The sequence below is a fragment of the Coenobita brevimanus genome, chromosome 21 (genome assembly GCF_032717465.1).
Source record: "Coenobita brevimanus isolate Jiangsu-jjx chromosome 21, ASM3271746v2, whole genome shotgun sequence".
Classification (NCBI taxonomy): domain Eukaryota; kingdom Metazoa; phylum Arthropoda; class Malacostraca; order Decapoda; family Coenobitidae; genus Coenobita; species Coenobita brevimanus.
Genome location: NC_136974.1, coordinates 17,709,580 through 17,734,273, shown reverse-complemented (window position 1 = coordinate 17,734,273; position 24,694 = coordinate 17,709,580). Strand labels below are relative to the sequence as shown.

Here is a 24,694-nt window from a genome sequence, read left to right as displayed (position 1 = left end):
CACGTCCCTGGTAACGTGTACATGATAGAAAATAACTCTGGCCACCTCTTGAATCTGTATTCCCGTCGGATAAGGAGGCTCCCTAACACCTCATGCTTAACGATTTAATCTCCAAACTACTCATTAATATCCTCTGGCTTGCTTCTTATGTCTTTTCAGTATCGACATAGACTGTATGAAGAACATACAAGAATATAGTAACGGAGCAGAATCAGAAATAAGGAAGAGGTGTTAATATGCTTTCTAACCGCAGTAGAATGTCGCCCTTGGACTCGAACGACAGCGCCTTGGCCACAGCGTGATCCTACCAGGGCGCTCTACCAATCACGCTACCAGGTGTCTCAAAGGACAGGTATAATTTTTTTTCGGGGGGATAACCTCCAAAAACGACCTCAAATGGAGCAATGGGTCTATTTCTGTGTTCTTTCCATTGTACTCCTTTATAGAATCACTAGCTGTCAAATTAACCATCACTTGCCATATTATATAACCACCTTTGTTACATCTACGAGAATTAACATCTTTCATATATGTATCTTTGCCATAGATAAGTAGTTTATATATATATATATATATATATATATATATATATATATATATATATATATATATATATATAACAAATGTAATTGAGTTCACCATCAATGCATCTCGGCCACCACATCTTTAAGGTTTAGCTGAACAGCAAGGTTGAGTTCAGGCCTCAGATTCGTAGAAACAACTTATTATACCCTTCCTCCCATAACTTCTAACACCTGCGTTTACAGTAAGAGCAGGAGACGTATGAAGATTCAGCAGTTTACTTTTCTAAATCTGCCGTCGTATATAAATCGCGATCAAGGTAGAGAGCTGTTCGTAAGAATGCTTCTGAATCACTGTACACTACAGGAACCGAATGTACTGTACAAATAAGCGTCGGATCAGCTCCGTGTCATAACATAACGCTTATTTTGCAAGATGAGACGTCAGAAGCTTCTGAACTTTTTTCTTATTGTTTGCAAGGAAAAAGTAGTCCATGATAACTTTCGTCTCGTAAATATTTTGCAAACATTGGTAAATTCACTCCTAACCTTGAGGTCCCGGCAAAAACATAGTCTGGTTTCGACAGGGAAATCATTAGTAAGTTTGCTTGTAGATCAGTGTCCAGGGTAGCAGTTGTTGCGCTCCATTCCTGAGGCAGAGCAACTTAAACCAAGTCGATGGGAAACAGCTGACACATCCAGACAACGACACAGGTCCTGGCCACAAACTTCCCTTGTGATGTCGCTACCAGCCTCCACACACACACACACACACACACACACACACACACACACAAAGCATTTTGTTTAGGGTTCTGTCTCGTGTGATGTGATCGCTTCTTGTTTTCTCCAAATTATTCGATGGTATGTGTCTTTCTCGTTAAGTGCTGCATTCTTGTCCTTCAGTCTGAGGAGGTGTTATATTTATTATTGCCACCATTAGTTTTTTTTGGTTGATTTTGGACAGACTTTTAGTAGTGAAGAGTTTAATGAAATGTGCATCTAACTACTTCCTGACCAAAAAGTGTCTCCAAAGTTGTACAGTAATAGCAACAGTAAAATGCAAAATATCTCATCGGAGTAAAGCGGTTAATAGAAAAACAAAGTAACCAAAGAATGAAGGCTGTAGGATTGCTTTAAATTAAAAACGTGTTAGGACTGAGGAGTTCTTTATTTACTTATTTTTTCATACCTTACGCCACATAACCATCTTTCCGACTGACGAATCTTCACGTTGTAATAGTGCCTTCATTACAATCGCCAGCTTTAACAAAGAAATCATCTATACTCCAGTTATCAACCACACCACCATTCTCTTCCAGAGCTATCACCACCACAGTCCCTACAAGTAAAATACTCTGTACCACTGTCTTCCAAAACAACCATCTCTAAAAACGTGGGCCTACTGTACTACTTTCACTACTAAACTTCCAAAATTTCCACCAGTACTGCCTTCTTCCTTATTTATCATCCCCTGTCACAACTTCCTAGCCGTAACAACTCTTTAACATCAAAACCAATATTCCTACCTCTACCATAACTTCCAAACTTCTGCCAGTACCGCTTTTTGATTTATTCATCATACTATGCCACAACGACAATACTGCCAAAACAACCTGCACAACCATAACTACCAATCCTACCACAAGAAGTAGAACTAGGCGAAGAGCGCTGTGTGGAGAGAGCGGGGTCCGATAGTGAGAGCCAGAGTACCACGATCACTCACTCCCACAGTCATCATCACTTCCTCATCTGACCTGAAAAAGGCGGTAAAGATGGTAAGATACTGACTAAGAACGCCAGTAGCTGACAGAAATAGCTCTTCGTTGACTGACCTACAAAAACTTATAAAGCGAATAATATAGTGGAAAATACAGTTTTAGGAGATATTAATATAAATTCTCAGTTTATCTGTACAGTGAGAGTAAAACAGTGCTAACGAAAGCTATTAATAAATATTAACACAAGACTACCCGTCATCGACTGTAATAATACTGTTAGATGAAAACGTAACTAATATGTATCAATCCTGGATGACTCCCATTGCTGGTTGAGCGACATGTGAATTCAAGTTGTGACTCTAAACAAGTTTTATAAATAACTTTTCTTTCTACAACATATACTTTCTGAGATTTGAGATTTCGACACAGTCACACACAGATGGATTTCGTCCAAAAATAATGACCATCGACTTCGTCTACCTGCTACTCTAAACAAATTTTTTTAGTAGTTTTCCTTCTACAGTCAACACTCTGAGAATTAAGTTTTCGACACAGACAAATACACGCAGATACATTTCGTACAAAAATAATGACCATCGACTTCGTCTACCTGGCTCAATATATCTTCCATTGACGCAAAAAAATGATAGATGGTAAGGCGGTACCAGAAGTGTATAGCAAACTGGCATAGCGCCCAGGTTGCATTGACCACTCCCTCTCAATATTGCCACTCTCTTCACCTGATCTGATAATTAGGACAGAGACAGTTCACGTTACATTATGATGGTGATACCTTTTGTAAGAGATACAGTTGCGGCCAGTATTAATCATCTACTATCATCTTTCCCTTTACATCCTGCATGCACCATTCTTACAAAAAGTCTCAGAGCTGGATGGGAGGGGGAGTGGTTGGAAGATAACGCGTAAGAGCAGGAGAGAAGAGTGGACGGGTGAGGTGTGAGAGGAATGATGGGGAAGGTAGAATGGATAACGAATGTAGGATCAAGTAAAGGGTATCTTATGTAAAGAGGTGACCATAAAAAATGTGGTCAGTGTTCCCTCACACAGATCACGAGGTGTATGAGGTCGCTTGGGAAGACTGTATCAGGTCATCTGCTGGGGTGCTAAAATATCCGGAATTCAACTGTAAGCAGAAAGCCTGAAGTGGCTCCTAGTTTAACAGACCCAGTGCCAGATATTTCCATGGTATTCGGCCTAGTAAAAACACTGAGATTAAAAAAACTGTATGTGGCATCCTAGTATACCAACTCTACGAGCCGTGGAATGTATTTAATATAACTTCACTCAGTGGATAACGAAGGAATAAACGATAATGATTAGAATATTGGATAAAATCATAGACTCCGGTAATCACAACTGAGCAAATAACATAACAGGTAAAAGCAAGGAAGACGGAACAACAGAAATACTGATAATAGCAGTTGTTGTTGTTGCTGCTACTTAACCCTGCTTCACCTGGCCGAGTAGACCCGTCGACGAATAAAAGCTGTGAAGCAAATTAGTTTGCAGTAGGGGAAAATGATGTAGAAAAAAAAAAAAAAGGCTGTACAATTATCAGACTGTGAAGGATGAGTGAAATTTTAGGACAGGAAGAACAACTACTTAATGTATAATGTAACTGGAAAGTTTGTTACAAAGAGAGCAAGACAAGATCTAACAGAGATAAGGGATAGTATAAGAGCCCATAAAAAGAAGCAAAAATACAAAAGAAAGACAACCCTGATCAATAATAAAGATATGAGTGGGAAAGCTAATGGAAGTCAAAATAAGACAGAAACATAGGCCTAATAATAAAAAATAATAATGGTATGGAACAGTTGAACAAAAAAACAAAGACTCAGAGATATCAAGACAGTGATAAGATGGAAGATGTAGAAAACCTTGAAAAGATAGTAAAATATATGAGAGAGAAGAAAGCACGAGAGATAGGAGTTGCAGACAGTGAGACAGCAAATTACAGGAAGAAGGAAGGAGGGAAGTTATAGGACAAGATTGTCATCTGAGCTCCTGGGGCAGCTGCTTACAGGGAAACAATGGCGATAGAACGCACAAGAAGGAGGAGGGAGGCGGGGAAGGACAGAAGGTAATACGGGGAAGCAATAATGGAGTGAATGAGGTTGAGCGGGAGAGGAGGAGGGGGAGATTTGGAGATGAGATGGAGGGATTGACCGGAGAGGTATTTGAGGGAGGGGTTATGAGTTGGAGCAAGGGCAGCTAAATGGCAGGGGACTGAGAGACATGGAGACAATTTACCTATAGCCATCCCATTCGGAATTAAGGCACCTGTCTGTACATAGGTATACAAAATACTGGAAAAACCCATAACACAAAAGAGGAAGAGCGACTCAGAAAAAGGAGGTATGTAACTTTTACGAGTAGGTGATTGGTGGTAAAAGATGGCGACTATCACCAATTCACTTGATGTAGTGCTTCTTACTTCTTCCTTCGCCTTTATCATTCTGCCTCTGTGTCTGCCCTCCTCTTTTCCTGTGTCTCCCTTTCCTACCTGTGACTTCATATTACTCTTGTTTCACTTCAGGTGGCTCTACACTTAGTGATTTTTTATTTTTTTTCGTAACTCAGGAAACCATTTACAAATCTGGGTGGTAAAAATACAACCAAATAACGGGGTAATGTGGAGCCTTCTATGGTACCCCCTACTAACTGAGTGGAGCGACGCAAATGAGGCGTCCATCCAGGTACCAAACCTCCACACTTCCTCGCACCTCGCTGTTGCTAGGCTCTGTCACCCACATGGGGACATAAGCTAACCGCACGGTACGGGTCTATAAGGGGGGTTACCTGCCTGCGACTGATAGGCCTGCTCAGCCAGACATACAGAGGTGTACAAAGGGAGTACAAAGGAAACCAAACAGCAACAGACCTTATGGTCCTTTCGAGGTTGTTTGATACAGAGTAGACTATGACTATGAGATCTAACTCTACACACTGAAGGATAAGAATAGTAAAGCAAGAAGGCTCCCCCTCCCTTCAAGCCCTCCAGTTAAAACTGGCAAGAAAAAGTGAGAAAAACCACCATGCAGCATGGAAAAACTGACATGGAAATTTCATAGGAAAGACTGAAAAGGAAAGGCTGCATTCTATAATACATTATCTATAAGCTACCAGTATGAGTAACCTGAAAGAGAAATTAGTAAAGTAAAATGAATAATTAAATAAATAAATAACTAATGCATGTCACTATGTAGAGGTATTTCGAGTTGACGGGCAGTCTGCAGACACAGTGTGGAAATTGCACAGTGCACAGTGTGGATAATCAAGGGTGGTGCGGCAGCCCTGCCTGGTGCCATTAAGGTAGGCGGCAGTCAGTCAGGCCCCAGCTCCGTTCATTCCACTGAAACTAGGAACTTTCCCATGGGGGTCAAGGACACAAGTCACCTCCTGAAGCAGTGACCCCTGGTACTTTAAAAATATCCTGATGGTGGCCACTTAACCAACAGGGACCCTCAGTGATCTACAGCTCATCACAGGTCGAAAGTATGAGTAGTGACCATTAATTCAGGGCTATCTGTGCATATCCTAGTCTGTGCATAGACTATATCTGCATTTAATAAATTGATCAAGGCTCTAAAAAAAATAATAAATAAAACCAAATAAAAATATATATATACCTTACATACACGTGTTTTATTCAGGAGTAAACATATTAAGCTGGGGGTTAGACATCATATACTTATCCAGGCGACCTTTAAAGGTTTGTACTGTATTACAATTTACTACATTGGAGGATTTATTCCATATATTTACAACTCTGTTGAAGAAGAAATGCTTAGCTTCATACGACTGGAATTATTTGCCAATTATTTTATGCCCATTGTCTCTAGTATAATTCGCATGATCAACTGTGTAGCATTTATCGACAGCCATGTTATCATGTCATTTGATTATCTTGAATACTTGAATTAAATCTCCTCATATCCTCCGTTTTGTTGGGGTAAAGAGATTCAGGGCTTCTAAACGTTCCTCGTACGGTTTATTTCTTAATCTAGGTATCATCTTTGTCATCCTTCGCTGCACTCTTTCAAGCTTTTCCATATCCTTTTTATAATATAGTGACCAAAACTGAATGCAATACTCCAAGTGCGGGCGTACTAAGGAATTATACAAAGTGAGGACGATATTATCGGATTTATATTCAAATGCTCTGCCTATGAATCCAATCAATGTATTGGCTTTTTTCACAGCTTCTGTACATTGTTTGCTTGGTTTCAAATCGTTTGTTATTATAACTCCAAAGTCTTTTTCATGGTTTACCCTATCAAGTTGGACATTATTCATGCTGTAACTTGCTCTTACATTTTTATTGCCAATGTTTAGCACTTTGCATTTAATAATATTGAAATCCATTTGTCAGACTTGGGCCCAGTTAAACAGTTGATCAAGATCTATCTGAATTGCCTGCCTTTGCAGTGCTGTATCTGCTCTGTTACCTATTTTAGTATCATCAGCAAATTTTGAAATCTTACAAAACAATCCTTCATCAATATCATTTACATATATTAAGAAAAGAATAGGACCTAACACTGAACCCTGCGGTACTCCACTTGTAACATTTATCCAGTCTGACTCTTTTCCATTTATTACAAGTCTTTGCTTTCGTCCAATCTTCTACCCAGCCAAGAACACTGCCGCTGAAACCATGTGCCTTTAGCTTTTGATTGAGTCTTTTGTATGGAACTTTGTCAAAATCCTTTTGAAAATCGAGGTAGACCACATCAACAGATTTAGTCTCGTTGTACATGTTCAGTATATCATTGAAAAAGTCCAGCAGATTCGTGAGGAAAGAGTGATTATTACGAAAACAATGTTCTTTTATGAGATTGTTTGTTTCTCAGTGTTTCACAAACTTGTCTCTGATAACAGTTTCAACCAATTTGCAAACCACCGATGTTAAACTAATTGGGCGGTAGTTTTCTGGTTGGACTCTGTTGCCCTTTTTGAGTATTGGGGTTACATTAGCAAACCTCCATTCGTGTGGCACCTTACTGCTCTTAACTGATAAGTTAAAAAGTTCAGCTAAAGGCTTTGGTATTTCATTCTGTAGTTCCTTCAATACATATGGCGATATTTTCCCCGGTCCTGGTGCTTTATTTTCTTTTAATTGTTTATTGCAAGCATTACGTTGTGATCGCCAACTGTAATGTCAGTGATTATGTTGCCCTCTTCTATAGGAATGGGGGAAACAGTAGGAATCGTATGTATACTTTCTGTTGTAAATACTGACGCGAAGACAGTATTAAGAATTTTTGCCGTCATAGTTTCATCATCAGTGTGCTCTCCGTTATCTGTGATTAAGGGACTGACTGATGGAGTTATTACCTTTTTGCTTCTTATGTAACTGAAAAATTTTGGGGGATTTGATTTACTGATACTTGCAATATGTGTCTCAAGGTTTTTCTTACTGTGTGTAATTATTTTTTTGGCTTTTCGTCGAAGGGCATCATATTAATTTTTGTCACTTTAACTCTTTGTGATATTACAATTCTTATATGCAAGATTTTTGCTTCTAGACAATGTTTAATGTCAGAGTCCCACCATTTGGGTTTATAATTTTTGGCAGGCCTTCTGTTGTGCATTGGAATACATAACCTGACGGCACTGTTTAGAGAATCTGTAAAAAAAATTCCATGCATCACTGATATCTAACGTTTCGACAATGGGATGCCAAAATGCACCTGCAATAGCCTTTAATTTCTTCTCTTAAAGTCAGGCACTTTCTCGCAACTGGCCTTGACACTGTCTTCACTGAATTTAATGTTAAATGTAAGTATGCGATGATCACTTGTACTAAATTCTTCTACAATAACGTTTTTTCACTACATTTTCTGATGTGGCTAAGGCAAGATCTAGGATGTTAGCTCCACGTGTGGGATAATTTACAAATTGATACAAAGAACCTTCCTGCGAGTTTGTATAAAGGTCTAACCATGTGCGTGAGTATAGAGCTTCTCCCCATTTTGGAACTGGTAAATTAAAGTCACCAAATATTACAGTGCTTTGCGTACAAAATATTTTGGCAATTTGGTTGTAGATCTCATTATCGATGTTAAGTGGCTGACCAGGTGGATGATAAATTAACCGAAGAGTGATTTTATGACATGATTCTTTTCTAAGCTGAATATAAATAGTGTTATCGTTTTTAGTACAAGGCTTGGTAGTTTCGACTGGATGAAATCCTGCTTTAATATATAACAACACTCCATCCCATGGTCGATTCATCCTTTCACTACTGAAAATGTGATAACCTGGTAAATTAAAGTCTGCCAGAAAATCTCTCTGCTCAGTATTTAGCCACGATTCTGTTACACCAATTACATAATAATCTTCAGTAAAGACAAGGGCCTCTTAATCAGAAAATTTATTACGTAGACTACGTGCTTTTACAAGGATTGCTTTAATGTGTTTTCCTTTCCGATGTGGGGAGCTTCCATTATTTATTGATTTATTGGATCGTATGACATCTACGTTTGCCTCCAGTGATGCTTTTTTCTCCAAAAAAAAAAAAAAAATACGGGCATCACTAAGCAAATGACAGAGACGGGCAGAACCAATGGCATTCAAGTATAGTCCATCGTTCGCAAACAGTGTTCGCTGCCCCTAAAACTGGTTCCACGTATCGATGAACTCAACTCCTTCCTGTAAGCAAAGTGGCTTGACTCTGTTATTTATACTAAGTGCTCTGCTGAAGAAGGCATTCCCTGCATTCATCCTTGGGAGTATGCTGAAATTAAGATGTGATTAGTTTTCTCCTCGTAGCGTCGAATCATCTTTCTGTACTTCTCCATCAGCTCCTCAGATCGGGTTTGCATGACATCACTGGTACTGGTCTGAATAATAACAAGGCTGTCATTTTCCACATTCCCAAAAACGTCATCGACAGCGTCTGTTACGTCATCTACTCCTGCACCTGGAATACAAAAACGATTTCATTTAGAGGGTGCCCGGCCACAAAATTCCACCAACTGACCACGGATGATGAAGTCCCTCACTGAATCCCCCACTGAGGTTGATTAGCAACAATAACTGATAAAGATAACACGACGGGTAACATGAGTGAGAAAATGGGAAATTTCATTAACCCTTTCAGTATGATGACATCGTATTTGTTTGCTTCCTCCATAAGATGTTAACTTGACAAAGACTTCTTGTACTGAGGTGGCTAGTGAAAGCTGTATCTCCTCCATCCAGTTCGAATAATCTCTCCTTACTTGGGATAAGTAATCTGTAGGTCACGAGTAAAAAAAAAAATAATAATAATACAATTATAGCCAAGTGGTCGCTTGAAAACACAAGTCAAGAGTGAGAGCAGTGGAAATGAGTTATTTAAGAGGAGCCTGGGGAGTCACATGGAGAGACGGGCTGACAAATGAGGATATAAAGAAGCGTTGTGGTGTGGATATGGATGTGATAGGACACATTAGGAGGAATACACTGAGGTGGTTTGGTCATGTGGAGAGGATGGACGGTGAAAGACTGACGAAGAGAGTGTATGTGAGTGAGGTGGAGTGGGGAAGAGGGAGGGGGAGGCCGAGGATGAGATGGAGGGATGGGATGGAGAGGTATATGAGAGAGGGGTGTGTGAGTTGGGAGCGGAGCTGTGAAATGGCGGGGGACAGGGCGACGTGGAGGCGATTTGTTTGTGGCCACCCCGAACGGGATTGAGGCGTCTGGCAATAGATAGATAGATAGGTTAGAAGGCGAACAACAGGGAGGATGAAGGCAGTAATAGCACTCTCGTCACCAAAATTATCTTCATTCTCAAACCTTATACTATAAGACAATCTGGGAGATTCAGTATATATTTAGCATTATGTTTACCTCAAAACAGCAACCATAACAATTAGTACAACAAAGGCACCAAAAACAACAACAATTATGATATCATCTCTTCATTAGTGATAAAGTCACAGCAACCATAAATGCAGCCACAACTAAAACAACTATAATAACAAGGCAGAATACTCAGAGTGCAAAACTCACGTACATCAACTGGTCTAAGGGCCGAATATTTGACTGTGACCTTGACCTTCGACAGATTACTCTAAAAAGCAATTGAATTCATTCTTGCCTAACCCTTAACACTTCCACAAATTTGGGTCAAAGCAGATCAAAGCTAATTTTGAGTTACTCTACCCAGTGATCTTGATATTTGACTTTTCTCTGTGACGTACTGGCAGTTTGTTCTCATAATTGCATCTTTGCATCCTTGTACCAACGTAAACTCGTCTACAATGTGTAATCTATATCATACAAAAACTTTATTAGCTGTTCTTGCCATATGATCTCAACCTTTGTCGCAGTGTTCTAAAATGAAAGTTAAAAATAAAAAATAAAAATCAACCTCCTGGGCGATCCTCAACTCATCTACCAGGAATGGTGGGAACGATATCAAAATACTTTTAGCTATTTTATTCATACACACAGACACACGGATTGAACTTTGACATTGCTCTATGATCTTAACTGCTTGTAATCCAAATTCAGTCCATTTGCTCTTGCCTAATCCTTAACTCATCCATAAAGTTGGGTTTAAATCAGATGAAAGTTGTTTGAGTTGACCTTGCTCTGTGCCCTTGACCTTTAACAATTCCCTGTGATTGTAACATTAAAGTGACTGATTCCGAATCGAAGCTTTTTACTCTTGCTTTATCTTCAGCCCTTCCACAAAGCTAAGTCTGAACAGAACAAAAATTGCCTTAAGTTGACTTCCTGTGATCTTGCTTTTTAACCTATTGTTAAAAAAAAAAAAAAGTGAATGACTTGGCTGATCATCAATGTTTAGATCAAATTTGTTTTAAATCAAACAAAAAACTGCTGAATTACCTTATATTGTTAACAGACACATACACGGGTCAAACTTTGACCTGTACCTATGACTTTGATCTTTGACTCATTGGTCTCAAAACTGAATTACTTCACTTCTGCCGTACCATCAGTTGCTCCCCCCCTTTAAGTTTGGCCTAAACTGTAAAAAAAAGTATAGATTTTCATAGGATGACATTTGACCTACCTAAATGACTTTGGCCTTTGATCTATTGTTCTCTCAAACAATAGGTTTCCATAAGGGCTGTCCATCCACTCTTTCAACAATTCTGGTTAAAACAGAATAAAAGCTGTTTGACATACCTTGTTAAATCACACACACACACACACACACACACACACACACACACACACACACACACACACACACACACACACACACACACACACACACAGAGTTTAAAAAGCATCACCTGCTCTTGTTCTGTAAGTGCATGGTTAGCAATAACTAGGGCAACCAATAATGCAACCACAAAGAAGAGAACTCGTATACAAATTTATGCATGACCTTAACCAAATTATGCTTCTGAAAGTATATCTACTTATGGGCTAAATGGAAGAACAGTTTTCTGTCATATCCAGTGGGCTTGAGGGCTGTTCAGATCAATCTTGCTCCATTCTGTTACCATGCTCAAAGCAAACAGGACACGTACTTCTACTGAGATGATTTTGGGTGGGTCTGATGATTTTGCACCCGTCTTTTTACTCCTTTCGTGCAACAGAATAATTTTAAATGCTTAAACAAATGAAACGCCGAGAACTCGGACCCCAAGCTGTCAATGCAGTGTCACCTGGTATGCCCTTAGCAAGCCTTGCGCAAGGACACACCATACAGCCTCCATGACAGAGTTCATTGTGGGTTGAACTGAAAGAAGAGATAAGCAAAGTCGATCTGATATGACTCTGACCTTTGATGCCTTGATCTTGCTGACTTGATCAGTTCATTAGCCCTTTATACTGTCTCACTGACAAAAGTTTGGTCGAAATCCACCAATGGGTTCAGGAGATACTGTGATCTCACCCATATGACCTTGACCTTCGACCCTTTGACCTTGCTGACCTACTTAGTTCATCATCACTTCATAGTTCATTGCTGACGAAAGTCTGGTCACCATCCGTCGAAGGGTTCAGGAGATATCACACCCACACCCATACGACCCCTTGGCCTTGCTGACCCAGTCAATTCATCATCCTTTCATATTTTATTACTGACAAAAGTTTGGTCGAAATCTGTCGAGAGCTTCAGGAAATATCGTGCCCACATCCATATGACCTTGACCTTTGACTCTTGCCCTTGCTGACCTAATGTATTCAGCATCCCTTCTTACAGTATTGCTGATAAAAGTTTGGTCGAAATACATCAAGGGGTTCAGGAGATATTATTCCCATCATGATAAACTAAGTTGACCCCATATGATCTTGACCTTTGACCCCTTGACATAGCTTACCTAATCAGTTCATCTTCTAGTGAATCACTTACAAAAGTTTGGTGGAAATATGTCAGTGGGTTCAGGAGATATTTTGCCCACAATACTGTAGTGTTACAGATGCACACCCACAAGGAAAAAGTAAGTCGACCCCATATGACCTTAAATTTTCACCACTTGGCCTCGCTGACTTAATCAGGTCATTAACCCTTCATCCCGTATGACAAAAGCTTGGTCAAAATCTGAAGAGGGGTTTGGGAGATATCATGTCAACAAGTATAAACTAAGTTGACCCCATATGACGACCTGTGACTCCTTGACCTAACTAACCTAATCAGTTCATCATCTCCCTAAACTGCATCACTGACTAAAGTTTGGTGGAAATCCACTGACAGGGTCAGGAGATATTGCACCCACAATAGTATTACAGATGCATGCCCACAAGGATAAACTTAGTGGACCCCATATGACCATGGCCTTTGACCTCTTGACCTTGCTGACCTATTCAGTCCATTGTCCCTTCATACTGTATCACTGACACAGTTTTGGACAAAATCTGTTGAAGGATTCAGGATACTGCACCCACAATGATAAACTAAGTTGACCCCAAATGACCTTAACCTTTGACCCCTTGACCTTGCTGACCTAGTCAGTTTATCAACTCTTCATATTGTATCATTAACAAAAGTTTAGGGGAAACCCATCAATGGGTTCAGGGGATATTGTGCCCAAATGTGTTCCGGACACACGTACTCATCCACATACCCATGCACATATGGATGCATAGAAGAGTCACTTAATGCCTCCTCCAGCATAGATGGGGAGAGGCATAACGAAATGCCGAAGTACTTGGGCCCCGAGCTGTCGACTCAAAGCATCACTTGGTATGCTTCCACTAAGCATTACACAAGGACTGGCCGTACAACCTCCACGACCTTGCTGACCCAATCCGTTCAATGTTCCTTCATACAGTATAACGGACAAAAGTGTGGTCGATATCCGTCAAGAAGTTCAAGAAATATCGCGACCACAATGATAAACTATGTCTACTCCATATGACCTTGACCTTTAACCCGTTGACTTAGATGCCCATACTGTATCACTGACAAAAGTTTGGTCGAAATCTATCAAGAGGTTTAGATATCGTGCTCAGGGGGATAAATTAAGTCTACTCCATATTACCTTGACCTTTGACCCCTGGACCTCCCTGACCTAATAAGCTCATCATCTCTTCATACAGACAAAAATTTGGTGGAAATCCGTTGATGGGTTCAGGGGATATGGCGCCTACAACAGTTTTTTCTGATGCATGGACTCCTACACGCACAGACGGACAGGCCTATCATTTAATAGCTCCTCCACCATAGATGAGTGGAGGCATACAAATCTCAGCAAGGTTTCCCAATATACCGGGCTCAGGTGTATGCAAACTATGTGTTAATCAATTAGCCCAGATGTAAATTCATAAGAACAAGGCAGTGAGCCTTCATGAGAAAACATACACATCACCAAGGAGAAATCAACCATATTTCTTTAGCAATACTATAAAGCAACAGCAGCTACAACACCATGAACTAAAACAGCTACTACAACAATCTCAGTATCGACAGCTACAACTACAATCATACAGTCAAGGATAAGAAGGAGGAAATTAACATCAGACACCATCATTTGTAAAGGAATCAGAGACATCTGTGTTGGCGACAAACTCCCAAACGTTGCCAATTCTCACCTGACAAGTTAATTGAATACATTAAAGGTGTGTCAACTAAACTACTCTCTTTTATGTGCTTCAAATATCACTATAGTCACAAGTAAAATATTAATAACATATTTACTCACCACAGTGAGGAATAGATGTCCCATTATTATAGGTAACAGGAAGTCACCAGTTAGTTTGCATACAGTCTCATTTCTGGGACCAACCTTGTTCTTAGCTACAGCCACCATGTTCGTGCTCTCTCATTATCTGAATGAAATGAAAAATTCATATCCATATATCTACAATATATATGCAACTAATATAAATTAATTTGATTGCTTGATGTTAGTAGGCCTCAGGTATTGACAGTATGTAATGACGCGCTAGTCCAGCAGTTGACGAACTTCTAGGCTGGTTGTATTAAACTACCTCTACCAATGAGCAAGCTCTTCGTAGCTCCAGCCATAATTTTAAAGTGAAGAGGTTCCTCGTACGGCGCACAAAGAGGTCTCTCTGGGTTAAAGTACTGGGGCTGGATACACTAGCAAGATAATAATTTGAGGTACCTAAGCAAGACACAGCACCTCAGATTACGCGCTCCTTGGTGCCATATCTCTCACCAGGGTTTGGTACTCACTAAATTTTTTTACGGCGCCTTACCCCAGTCGTAAGTTGTACGTGCCTTAAATTGACCGTCATCAGCTGATTTCTGCTCAGCCAATGATGGAGAAGCTTACAAGTGAGGCTTTGCCATGATCAACCAATCATGGAGCGAACCCTCATATCAGCTGTTTATCTCCCTACTGTAAACACAAGCACAGAGGAGAGAACACGTACAACACACAGTCCTCAACCAACAGGAGGAAATAACACCACAGACTCACTCGGCATATTTTCTTTTAGCGAAATATATCCATCCATACATCCATCATCCAATCCTGCACTGTCCCATGAGGGGCGTAGGAGCCCGGGGCTAGGCAGTTGGTCCTGACATTTAACCCCTCCGCCCATGATGATGCGTTTGTCATCATTTGGGGGTGTCTGTGACTATACTCGATGATGCATTTGTCATCATTTAAGCATAAAAACCTTCATCAGAGAAAAAGTTTTGGCTGATCGGTGTCATTTTTAGAGGTATCATAGTTCCCGCGCCTCTTGTCAAAAGTAATGACTTGGCATCCTCGGGGCCTGAGACGTGTGGCAGCCTGGCCAGGTTGACTAGTTCCACATCATCTGTTGAGAGAGAAGGTAGCGCGCAGCTGGATATTTAAATCGTACTCTATTTACCCCATTCTGGGACGCGCATCATATTCCTCTACCAGTAGTGCTTGTGTTTACTTTTTGGGCACTATTTTGATTAGATTTGGTGTTTGCAATAAGGAATTAGGTTTTTGTGAATCATTCCTGGCCGTTATCAGCCGTTGGCCTGACAAAGATTGTGCTAGGCCTACCCTGTTCTTCAGCGTGTCCCAACAACTACACTCCCTCTACCCTGCACCCAGTGTGAGTATTCAACCATTGAACAATACTGACAATGAATCAGGTGAATATAGTGTGCAATGACTAGTGAGGAAAACCATGGTGAAACGTTTAGCAGTGGGAAGCGGGAAACCACCTTACGACACGGTGTTGTCTTGAACGGAATATTTGGCAAGATGTTGGTGAAGTCGTTGTTTTATGCTGATATATGGTGGACAGTGTTATTGTGCAACAGATAAGAGTATAGTGCAACGAGTGTACGTGATGAAATATTGGCTAGGGCAGGAGTCATGTACGCCTTGCAGCCACAGCATGCCGTTGGCAGGAGGGGATGAAATAGAGTAGGCTTATAGGGATATTTGATTTTATCATATTGTTATATTTATTCCATATGCTAACTGTGTGAAATAAAGCATGAGTGTTACACTGATATGTTTATCGTATGCTTGTGTGGATGAACGTAAACACTGCACCACGTGCTCATAAGAAAATATCGTCTGCGATACCTTAGGTATTACAGATGTGACATACAGAGCACGTTCAGCTGCTGCTGTGGTGAAATATATCGTTTGTCTCATGAAATGATGGATTTGATTATGTGTACTGTGAAATAATATCATAAACACTGCAGCGATTTCAGGTACAGGAAACATCATCTGCTGCACCTTAGTGGACAGGTAAGGGCCACATGCATGTACTTGTTGTGGTGTAATATACTGTGTATCTCATATTATATTGATAGTTTTGGTTATGTTTTATGTGAAAGACAGTAAATGACTGACCCAAATGCTCGTAGGAAAGAGTGTATCTCGTACATCTGAGTTAGCTCAAGGCTAGCGCCATGCAATGCGAGGTTAGGAACAAGTGCATTTACATTTTATTGGTGATATATACTGTGTATCTCATACAGTGATATGTTTAGTTATTTTTTATGTGAAAAGAAAGTGAAAGTGAACCACATGCTCCTCTTGAAATCATCGTCTGCTACACCTTACTGCCCAGGTGTGGGCCATGTAATTGACCTACGTAGAATGTGCATTTACATTTTATTGGTGAAATATACTATGTATCTTATACATTGATAAATCAGGCTATATATTATGTGGAAATAACGCGAAAGACTGAGCCACGTCCTAGTAATGACAAGTGTGTCGTACATCTGAACTAGCACAAAGCAAGCGAAATGCAATGTGAGGTTAGGAACACGTGCATTTACATTTTTTTTTTTTTTTTTAAATATACTGTGTATCCCATGTATTGATATATTTGGCTATGTTTTATGTGAAAAGACAGTAAAAAAATGACCCACATGCTCATAATGAAGAGTGTGTGTCGTAACATGAGCTAAAACAAAGGTAGCGAAATGCAATGTGAGGTTAGGAACACGTGCATTTACATTTGTTTTTGGTGAAATATACTGTGTATCCCATGTATTGATATATATTTGGCTATGTTTTATGTGAAAAGACAGAGAAAAACTGACCCACGTTCTCATAAAGAAGAGTGTGTGTTGTACACCTGACCTAGCACAAAGCTAGCGAAATGCAATGTGAGGTTAGGAACACGTGCATTTACACTTTCTTTTTGGTGAAATATACTGTGTATCCCACGTATTAATATATTTGGCTATGTTTTATGTGATAAGACAGTGAAAATGAAGAGTGTGTGTCGTACACCTGAGCTAGCACAAAGCTAGCGAAATGCAACGTGAGGTTAGGAACACGTGCATTTACATTTTTTTTTTTTTGGGGGGGGGGGAAATATACTGTGTATACCATTTTTTGATATATTTGGCTATGTTTTTTGTGAAAAGACAGAGAAAAACTGATCCACTGCGGCATGTTCTCGTAAGGGACACACTGTCTGCTCCATCTTGGTGCACAGGTAACGGCCTATGGAACACGTCCATTTACGGTATATATTAGTGGTGAAATGTACTGTGTATCTTATAAAAATGATAGATTTGGTTATGTGTAATGTGCAAAGAAAATGAAAGAGGTAACCACTTGCTAGTGGCCCCTATCTGTGCACTAAGTCAGGTGTAGGAGACGATGTTTTTCAGGGACATAGAAGTATATGATGAACCCTTGCATTGTGCCAGTGTTGAGCCAAGTTCTTGGCTGGTTGTTAATAAAATATCTTGATTCATACAAAGTGGTAGATTGGGTTATGTTTTATGTGTAAAGACTGAAAGACTTACCTACTGCAGAGTGTTCTCGTAAGGGAAACACCGTCTGTGACACCTTAGCGCACAGGTAACAGAGTACAGAACAAGTCCATTTACATATTAGTGGTGAAATGTACTGCGTATCTCATATGAATGATTAAATTTGATTATGTGTAATGTGCAAAGATAATGAATGAGGTAACCACGTGCTAGTGGCCCAACTTGTGCGCTAAGTCAGGTGTAGGAGACAATGTTTTTCAAGGACATACACGTATATCACGAACCCTTGCGTTGGGCAAGTGTTGAGTCAAGTTCTTGGCTGGCTGTGAATAAAGTATCTTGACTCCTTTATTTCAGCTCACACTCCTACCACAGCATTGGACTGCCACAGGGTCCAGAATCCCTCAGACAGCAATTTATTCTCCAGTTGGCTTGCAACGACAGCAAAGATAAAATGCGGGTTGGCACCACACGAGTGGCATCATATCTTCGATTAGGTAAAGTTGAAGAGCGACATTGAGAGTGACCGTTCTGGGGTGGAGGAGGTTGAGCTGCCACCATCCGGTCAACAAGTGGAGCTGCCCTACCGCCTTCCATTGCGGGAGACCATACCACCATCGTTGGCCAGCTTCACCAGAGAACCCTCCCCACCTCTAAGACCTGCCAGTTCCACCACTCTCTTCATCGGCCTCCAATCTCCAGGCCCCTCTGGTCCCCTTGGCAAGCCAGTGTCACTGGAAGCCGGGCCATCATTCGTTGTGATGGCCTCCTCCACCCGCTTCTGCCATGCAGGAAGCTATGGTGACATCCTCACCGACCAGGCTGAGGAGACTGGTGTCCCCAGAGCCCTCTGGCTCGTTCTCATCCTCGTCTGAGGTGTCCCCTCCCAGATGAGGGCGCCGTGGTCTGCTGCCTGGACACGGGGGACGTCCAAGGGGTCGGAGGGCAGGCTGAAGGTTGTTGACAGGCTGATCTGCTGCAACCACCACCACCAACACCGAAGAGGATCCTGGGTGGAGCAGTGGCCCGTTCACACCAAACCACAGGCCGTTCACTGAATCCCCACGGATCCAGGTAGATATTCCAACAACTTCCCTGCAGTTCGTCCAGCTCTTTCTCATGTGGGAGTTGTCATACCACATTGTGGAAACCAACCAGTACGCCACATTCCTGGGGACTCAGCTGGATGCCTGGTTCTTCTGCAATGAAAAGGAGATGGCCAAGTTCCTGGGGTTATACTTTTTCATGGGGGTCGTGCACATGCCGACCATCAGGCACTACTGGCGGAGCTTTGAGCTGCATGACTACCCTAGGATCTGGCAGGCAATGAGTGGAAGGCACTTCACTGCCATCCTCAAACACTTCCACGCCTTCAACTCGCTCGCCATTCCCCGGGACAACCAAGATTGGCTCATCCGCATTTCCACTGTCATGCAGTACCTCCTTCAGCAGTTCCAGTCAACATAGCTACCCGAGGAGCAGCTGAGCCTGGATGAGAGCTCTCTGGGGTGGAAGGGCCGGGTGTCCTTCTGCGTGTACAACCCCCAAGCGCCCACCAAGTATGCCATCAAGATGTACATGCTGGCTGAGTCATCCTCGGGCGACATCTGGAACCTCGAGGTCTACAAGGGGGTGCAGCGTACCCTTGAGAACACTGTGTTGGGCCTCGTGGAACCGTTGAAGGACCAGAGCTATAAGTTGTTCATGGATAACTATTACAATTCTGTAGCCCTGTGCGAACGACTCTTCACTGCAGGATTTTACGTGTGTGGGACCCTACAGCTGCCTAGAGGAGCGTGTACAGGCACGAGGACAATGTGCTAGTCCTGATATGGAGGGACAAGCGCATTGTGAACATGGTGTCCACCTTCCACACTGCGGATGCCATTCCAAAGAGGGTTCGAGGAAAGGTGAGGGATAATGACAGGCGGACAACCTACATGGAGAAGGTCGTTCACAAGCCCATCATTGCGGAGGAGTACAACAGGTATATGGGTGGGGTGGATCATTTCGATCAGATGGTCCAGTGCTACCCCTTTGAAGGCCAAACTGTCAAGTGGATGAAGATCACATTCTACTTCATCCAAATGGCACTGTTCAATGCGTTTGTTTTGTATAAGTACAGACATGCGCAAGTAACTCTCCTTGAATTTGTGGAGCAGATCATCTACGATCATCCACATTTCCATGAATAGAACTGGCCCACATCTGGACACACACTGCAGCACGCCCCAGACGTACCTACCCGGCGGCCAGCACCGGCAACACCTGGCACTCAGCAGGCACAACCACCACCGCCAGGATGGGCCCAGCCACCACCAGCACCAGCACATCCTGCAGGACACCCCACACTAGCACCACCAGCAGCGGGGCTATCACAGGTGCCACCATAACCACCAGTACCATCTGCAGGAGGCCCATCAGGGGTGCCAGCACCGCCACCACTTCCAGTTGCTGGTCCGTCGAGAGAACCCGTGCCTGGGCCTGCAGCTCCTGCATGACAGGACCACAGAGCACGAGGGTATCCAAGCAAGCGTCGCTGGGTGATTGACGATGATGTGGGGTTGGATTACTCTCTGGGCCATCACTGGGCGAGGATCGCCAACAAGAAGAGGCTCAGGTGTACAGTTGCGAGCAGATGACTCGAGGCCACCTAGTCCACCAGCATGTTGGTGTTTTATCTGGTAACGGTGGTAGCTATGAACTTGACCGAGATTCAGTCAGCTGTTCGGACAAAACAAACCCATTGATACTTTGTCAATGTGCGGTTCTAACTGGTCTCCAATCAATATCATGCAAGTAAACGTATTATATGTCATACACATGGTAGTTATATTTATAACCATGGTATTACAACATAGGCATCCAAATAGGGGTGCGCTCATTCATGTTTGACACACGGGTATCGATAGTGATTTATTTGGTTCGACTGTTACCATGAACCAAACAACCTTTACCAGTTTTCAAGAGATATACCGCATGGTTATCAGCTTCCCCGCAACCTAGCATTATTATCCAAAAATGCCGTCATGCCAGTCATCCCTCACCGTGAACCTCACTTTCGTCGAAGTCTAAATCCAAAGCAGGTGGGAGAGTTAAGGTTCACACCACAGTAGGTGGAACAGGGTGAGGGGTGTGTGGGAGTTATAAGGAGGGTGGTGGGTGAGGAAGGGAGGGACGAGGTGGGACGTCAGATGGGAGGAGGAGAGGGGAGGGGGCAGGCGGTTGGCTGTGGTATTAAACGTATGAGATTAAAGGTCATAATAAGTTTGTTTTGACATACGCAACCAATGTTTGTTTAATATTCGAGTGGTAAAGTTGAACAGTTACACTCTATAAATATTTATCATCATGAACAGGCCAATTGGTTCCACCTTCATGCCTCTCCCCATACGTGGCGTCACGTGGTGCCTACGTCACAAACCGAGGTGGTGATGGAGCTGCAGACTCAGGATACCCGTGTGTCTCACATGAATGAACACACCACTATTTAGATGCCTGTGTTGTAATACTATGGTTATAAATATACCTACCATGTGTATGACACGTTAATCATTATCAATATAATACGTTTACTTGCATGATATTGATTGGAGACCAGTTAGAACTGCAATTTGACAATTTATCTCTGGGTTTGTTTCGCCCAAACAGCCGACTGAATCTCGGTCAAGTTCATAGCTACCACTGTTACCAGATAAAACACCAGCATGTTGGTGGACTAGGTGGCCTCAAGTCATCTGCTCGCAACTGTACCTTGTGCTTCAAGTTGGGGATGAGGAAGGACACGAGGAACATGTGTCCTGTATGTGATGCGCTGCATTGCGTGGATGATTGTTTCTTACCATACCGAGTGATACCTTCACTAGTGGAGCACACACACACACACACACACACGGAGTCAATTGAGGCAGACGTGCGACATCGGAGCTCCGTACCGAACCAACACGGCCAGTGGCATTACCTAAATTAGTATCTTTGTATGAGTCAAGCTCTGTACCAGGTTAGACTAAATGATTTTTCATTATTAAAAGAAAAAAAAAAAGTTTAAACAAGACTTGTTCAAACAGAAAAGAGAACCAAGACGAAAGAATTCGCTCAGTCAGCTGAGGTTTGTTTAGACTACAGCAGCACGGGGAATGTAAGTACATACTCTGTACTTTTAGTATTGCAAAATGGATACATACTTTAGTAAAGCAAATTTGGAAAAGAAAAGAGATAAAGGTAGAAAGCAAAATGATGATTTGTACCAAGAACTGGTTGAAGTGGAGACTCACAATAGACTGGTTGAACGTGTACACAAACTAGAAATGGCTTTCAAAAATGAAATTGATGAAATAAAGAAGCAGATGCACTTGCAAAAGGAAGAAATAGAAAAACTAGGAAGGGAGGCCAACAAGAAAGACACAACCATCAGTGAACTAACAGTGGAATTAAGTACACTTAGGAAGAAAATGAGTGAAATGGCAAGTACAGTAGTCAATCACAAGAGTGTTATGCAAGAGTTCAAAAATGACACAGAGACAATTAGGCAAGTAAGCACTCTTGTAGACCAGAGCAGTGATAATGAGAAGATAACACAGGTGAATGAAGCTGTGCAAAGCTACAAAAATGATGTGGAAACCATGTATGCTGAAATGGTGAAAGTAAAGAAAGACTTAGAAACAAAGGTGGAGGAAAAAAAGCATTAAACAGGAAGTGAAAAGAATAATCCAAAACAATCCAAAGTTAGTCAGAGATTCAGTAGATATAAACAAATCTATAGTAATCACTGGTATAGAAGAGGAAGAAGTAAAAAACAAGATCACAAGAGACAAAAAGGAGATGGCAAATGTAATGAGCTTACTGAATGAAGTATCGGAGGAAATCTGTAGTAAAGACATAAAGGAACACAAAAGGTTAGGGAAATATGAGAAAAGCAGGCCAAGACCTCTAAAGGTGACTTTCCAGAGGGTAAACACTGTGGAAGAGACACTAAAAAATGCAAAAAATTTTATGAAAAAAGGGGAGTTCAAAAATGTATGGATAAAAAGATGCCTAACACAAGAGGAACTGGAATTACTGAAAGAGAAAAGGGAGGAAGCAAAAACAAAAAATGAGGGAATATCAGAAGAGAAGAAGGTATTTTTGTACAAAGTAATAGGATTGCAGGTACGAAAGTGGTACACAAACAGGATGGAATAAAAAGGAGGAAGGTAGTAAAACCATGTCATGACAAGTATATAAACAATATGATAAAGTTGATGTACTCAAATGTGGATGGAATGGTATCTAGATTACTAGAGATGAATGATTATGTCAGAGAAAATGAACCACAAATAACATGCCTAACTGAAACAAAATTAACACCAAGGATATCCAATGATATACTAAACTTAGAGGAATACAATATATGGAGAAGAGACAGAAATTTAAAAAAAGGAGGAGGAATTATACTATTAACTAAGAAAAATCTAAAAGTCAATGAAATAAAACTAGATATACCATCACAAGTAGAACTAATTGCAGTAGAGATCAACACATCTGAGGGGAAAGTAACTGTAGCAAATTTGTACATGCCACCCAGATCAAACACATGAGAAAGAGATGAATATGAGGACCTGGCAGAGAGTACAATTCAGAGTTTAAGATCATTACTACATAAAATGGAAGAGAAATCGGAAAGAATTATACTAACTGGGGATTTTAATACAAATATAAATTGGAATACTCTAGATATAATTAGCCAAGAAAGCTGTTGGGACCAAAAGCTCCTGGATCTCGTGCAAGAGTTTTTCCTAATGCAACACGTCAGGGAAACCACCAGAAAAAGAGGACTTGATGTACCTTCAGTGCTAGATCTAATATTTACTAGGCAAGAAAATGATATTGACAGTTTAATATATCACCCTCCACTCGGCAAAAGCGATCATGCAGTACTAAATTATAACTTCAGGATAGCATATGACACAGTTAACAGCAATGACAGTTACAAAAAGAGCCTAAACTATAAAAAGGGAAATTATCAAGACCTAAAGAAGTATTTCTTAGAAGTTGATTGGGAAAATGAGCTTAGAGGACAAGATTTAAATGCTGTATATAAAAAATTCTGTGAATTTTATGAAATGGGAGTCCAGAAGTACATCCCATGGCACAAAGAAGCAGATAAGAAAATACAGAAATAGTTCAATACAGAATGTAAAAAATCAAAAGAAAGAAGAAATTTGTTGTGGAATAGATCCAGAAGATACAATAGTGAAAGGGCGTATAATAATTACAAACAGGCAAGAAACGATTATACAAGAATAAGGAGGGAAGCCCAAAAACAGTTTGAGGAGGATATAATAAATAAAAGTAGTGATCAACCAAAGCTATTTTACAGCTACATCAGAAGCAAAACCAAAGTAAAAGATATAATTCAAAACATTAGGGACGAGGGAATCATTTATACACAAGAGAAAGATATTTGTGAAGCACTAAATAAGAATATCCAATTAGTTTTTACAGAAGAAAAAATTTTTGAGAGGGAGTATGTGGAACATGCATGTCCACACATACTACCAGATATACAAATAGCAGAAAAAGTAATACAGGAGGAGTTAAGTAGATTAGACAGAGGAAAAGCAAGTGGTCCTGGTGAAATTTCATGTTGGGTACTACGAGAATGTGCAAAGGAGTTAAGTAAACCATTATTTTTAATTTTCAAGAAATCTTTGAGTCAAGGTAAACTACCTGATATTTGGAAAAAAGCAAATATTGTCCCCTTATTCAAGAAAGGAAATAGACAAAATCCACTCAACTACCGACCAGTATCACTGACCAGTGTTGTAAGCAAG

At 41.1% G+C, this 24,694-nt stretch overlaps 1 protein-coding gene across 1 annotated transcript in view; it reads right to left on the bottom strand.

Annotated features, from left to right (window-relative positions):
- Nucleotides 1-2,178: 2,178 nt before the first annotated feature.
- Nucleotides 2,179-24,694, bottom strand: part of LOC145392111 (lysosomal acid glucosylceramidase-like) — a 224,023-nt gene continuing 201,507 nt past the window's right edge. The window contains exon 12 of the mRNA XM_080266565.1: nt 2,179-2,278. Coding sequence (XP_080122691.1) covers nt 2,179-2,278 — 100 coding nt within the window. The remainder of the gene's footprint in view (nt 2,279-24,694) is intronic.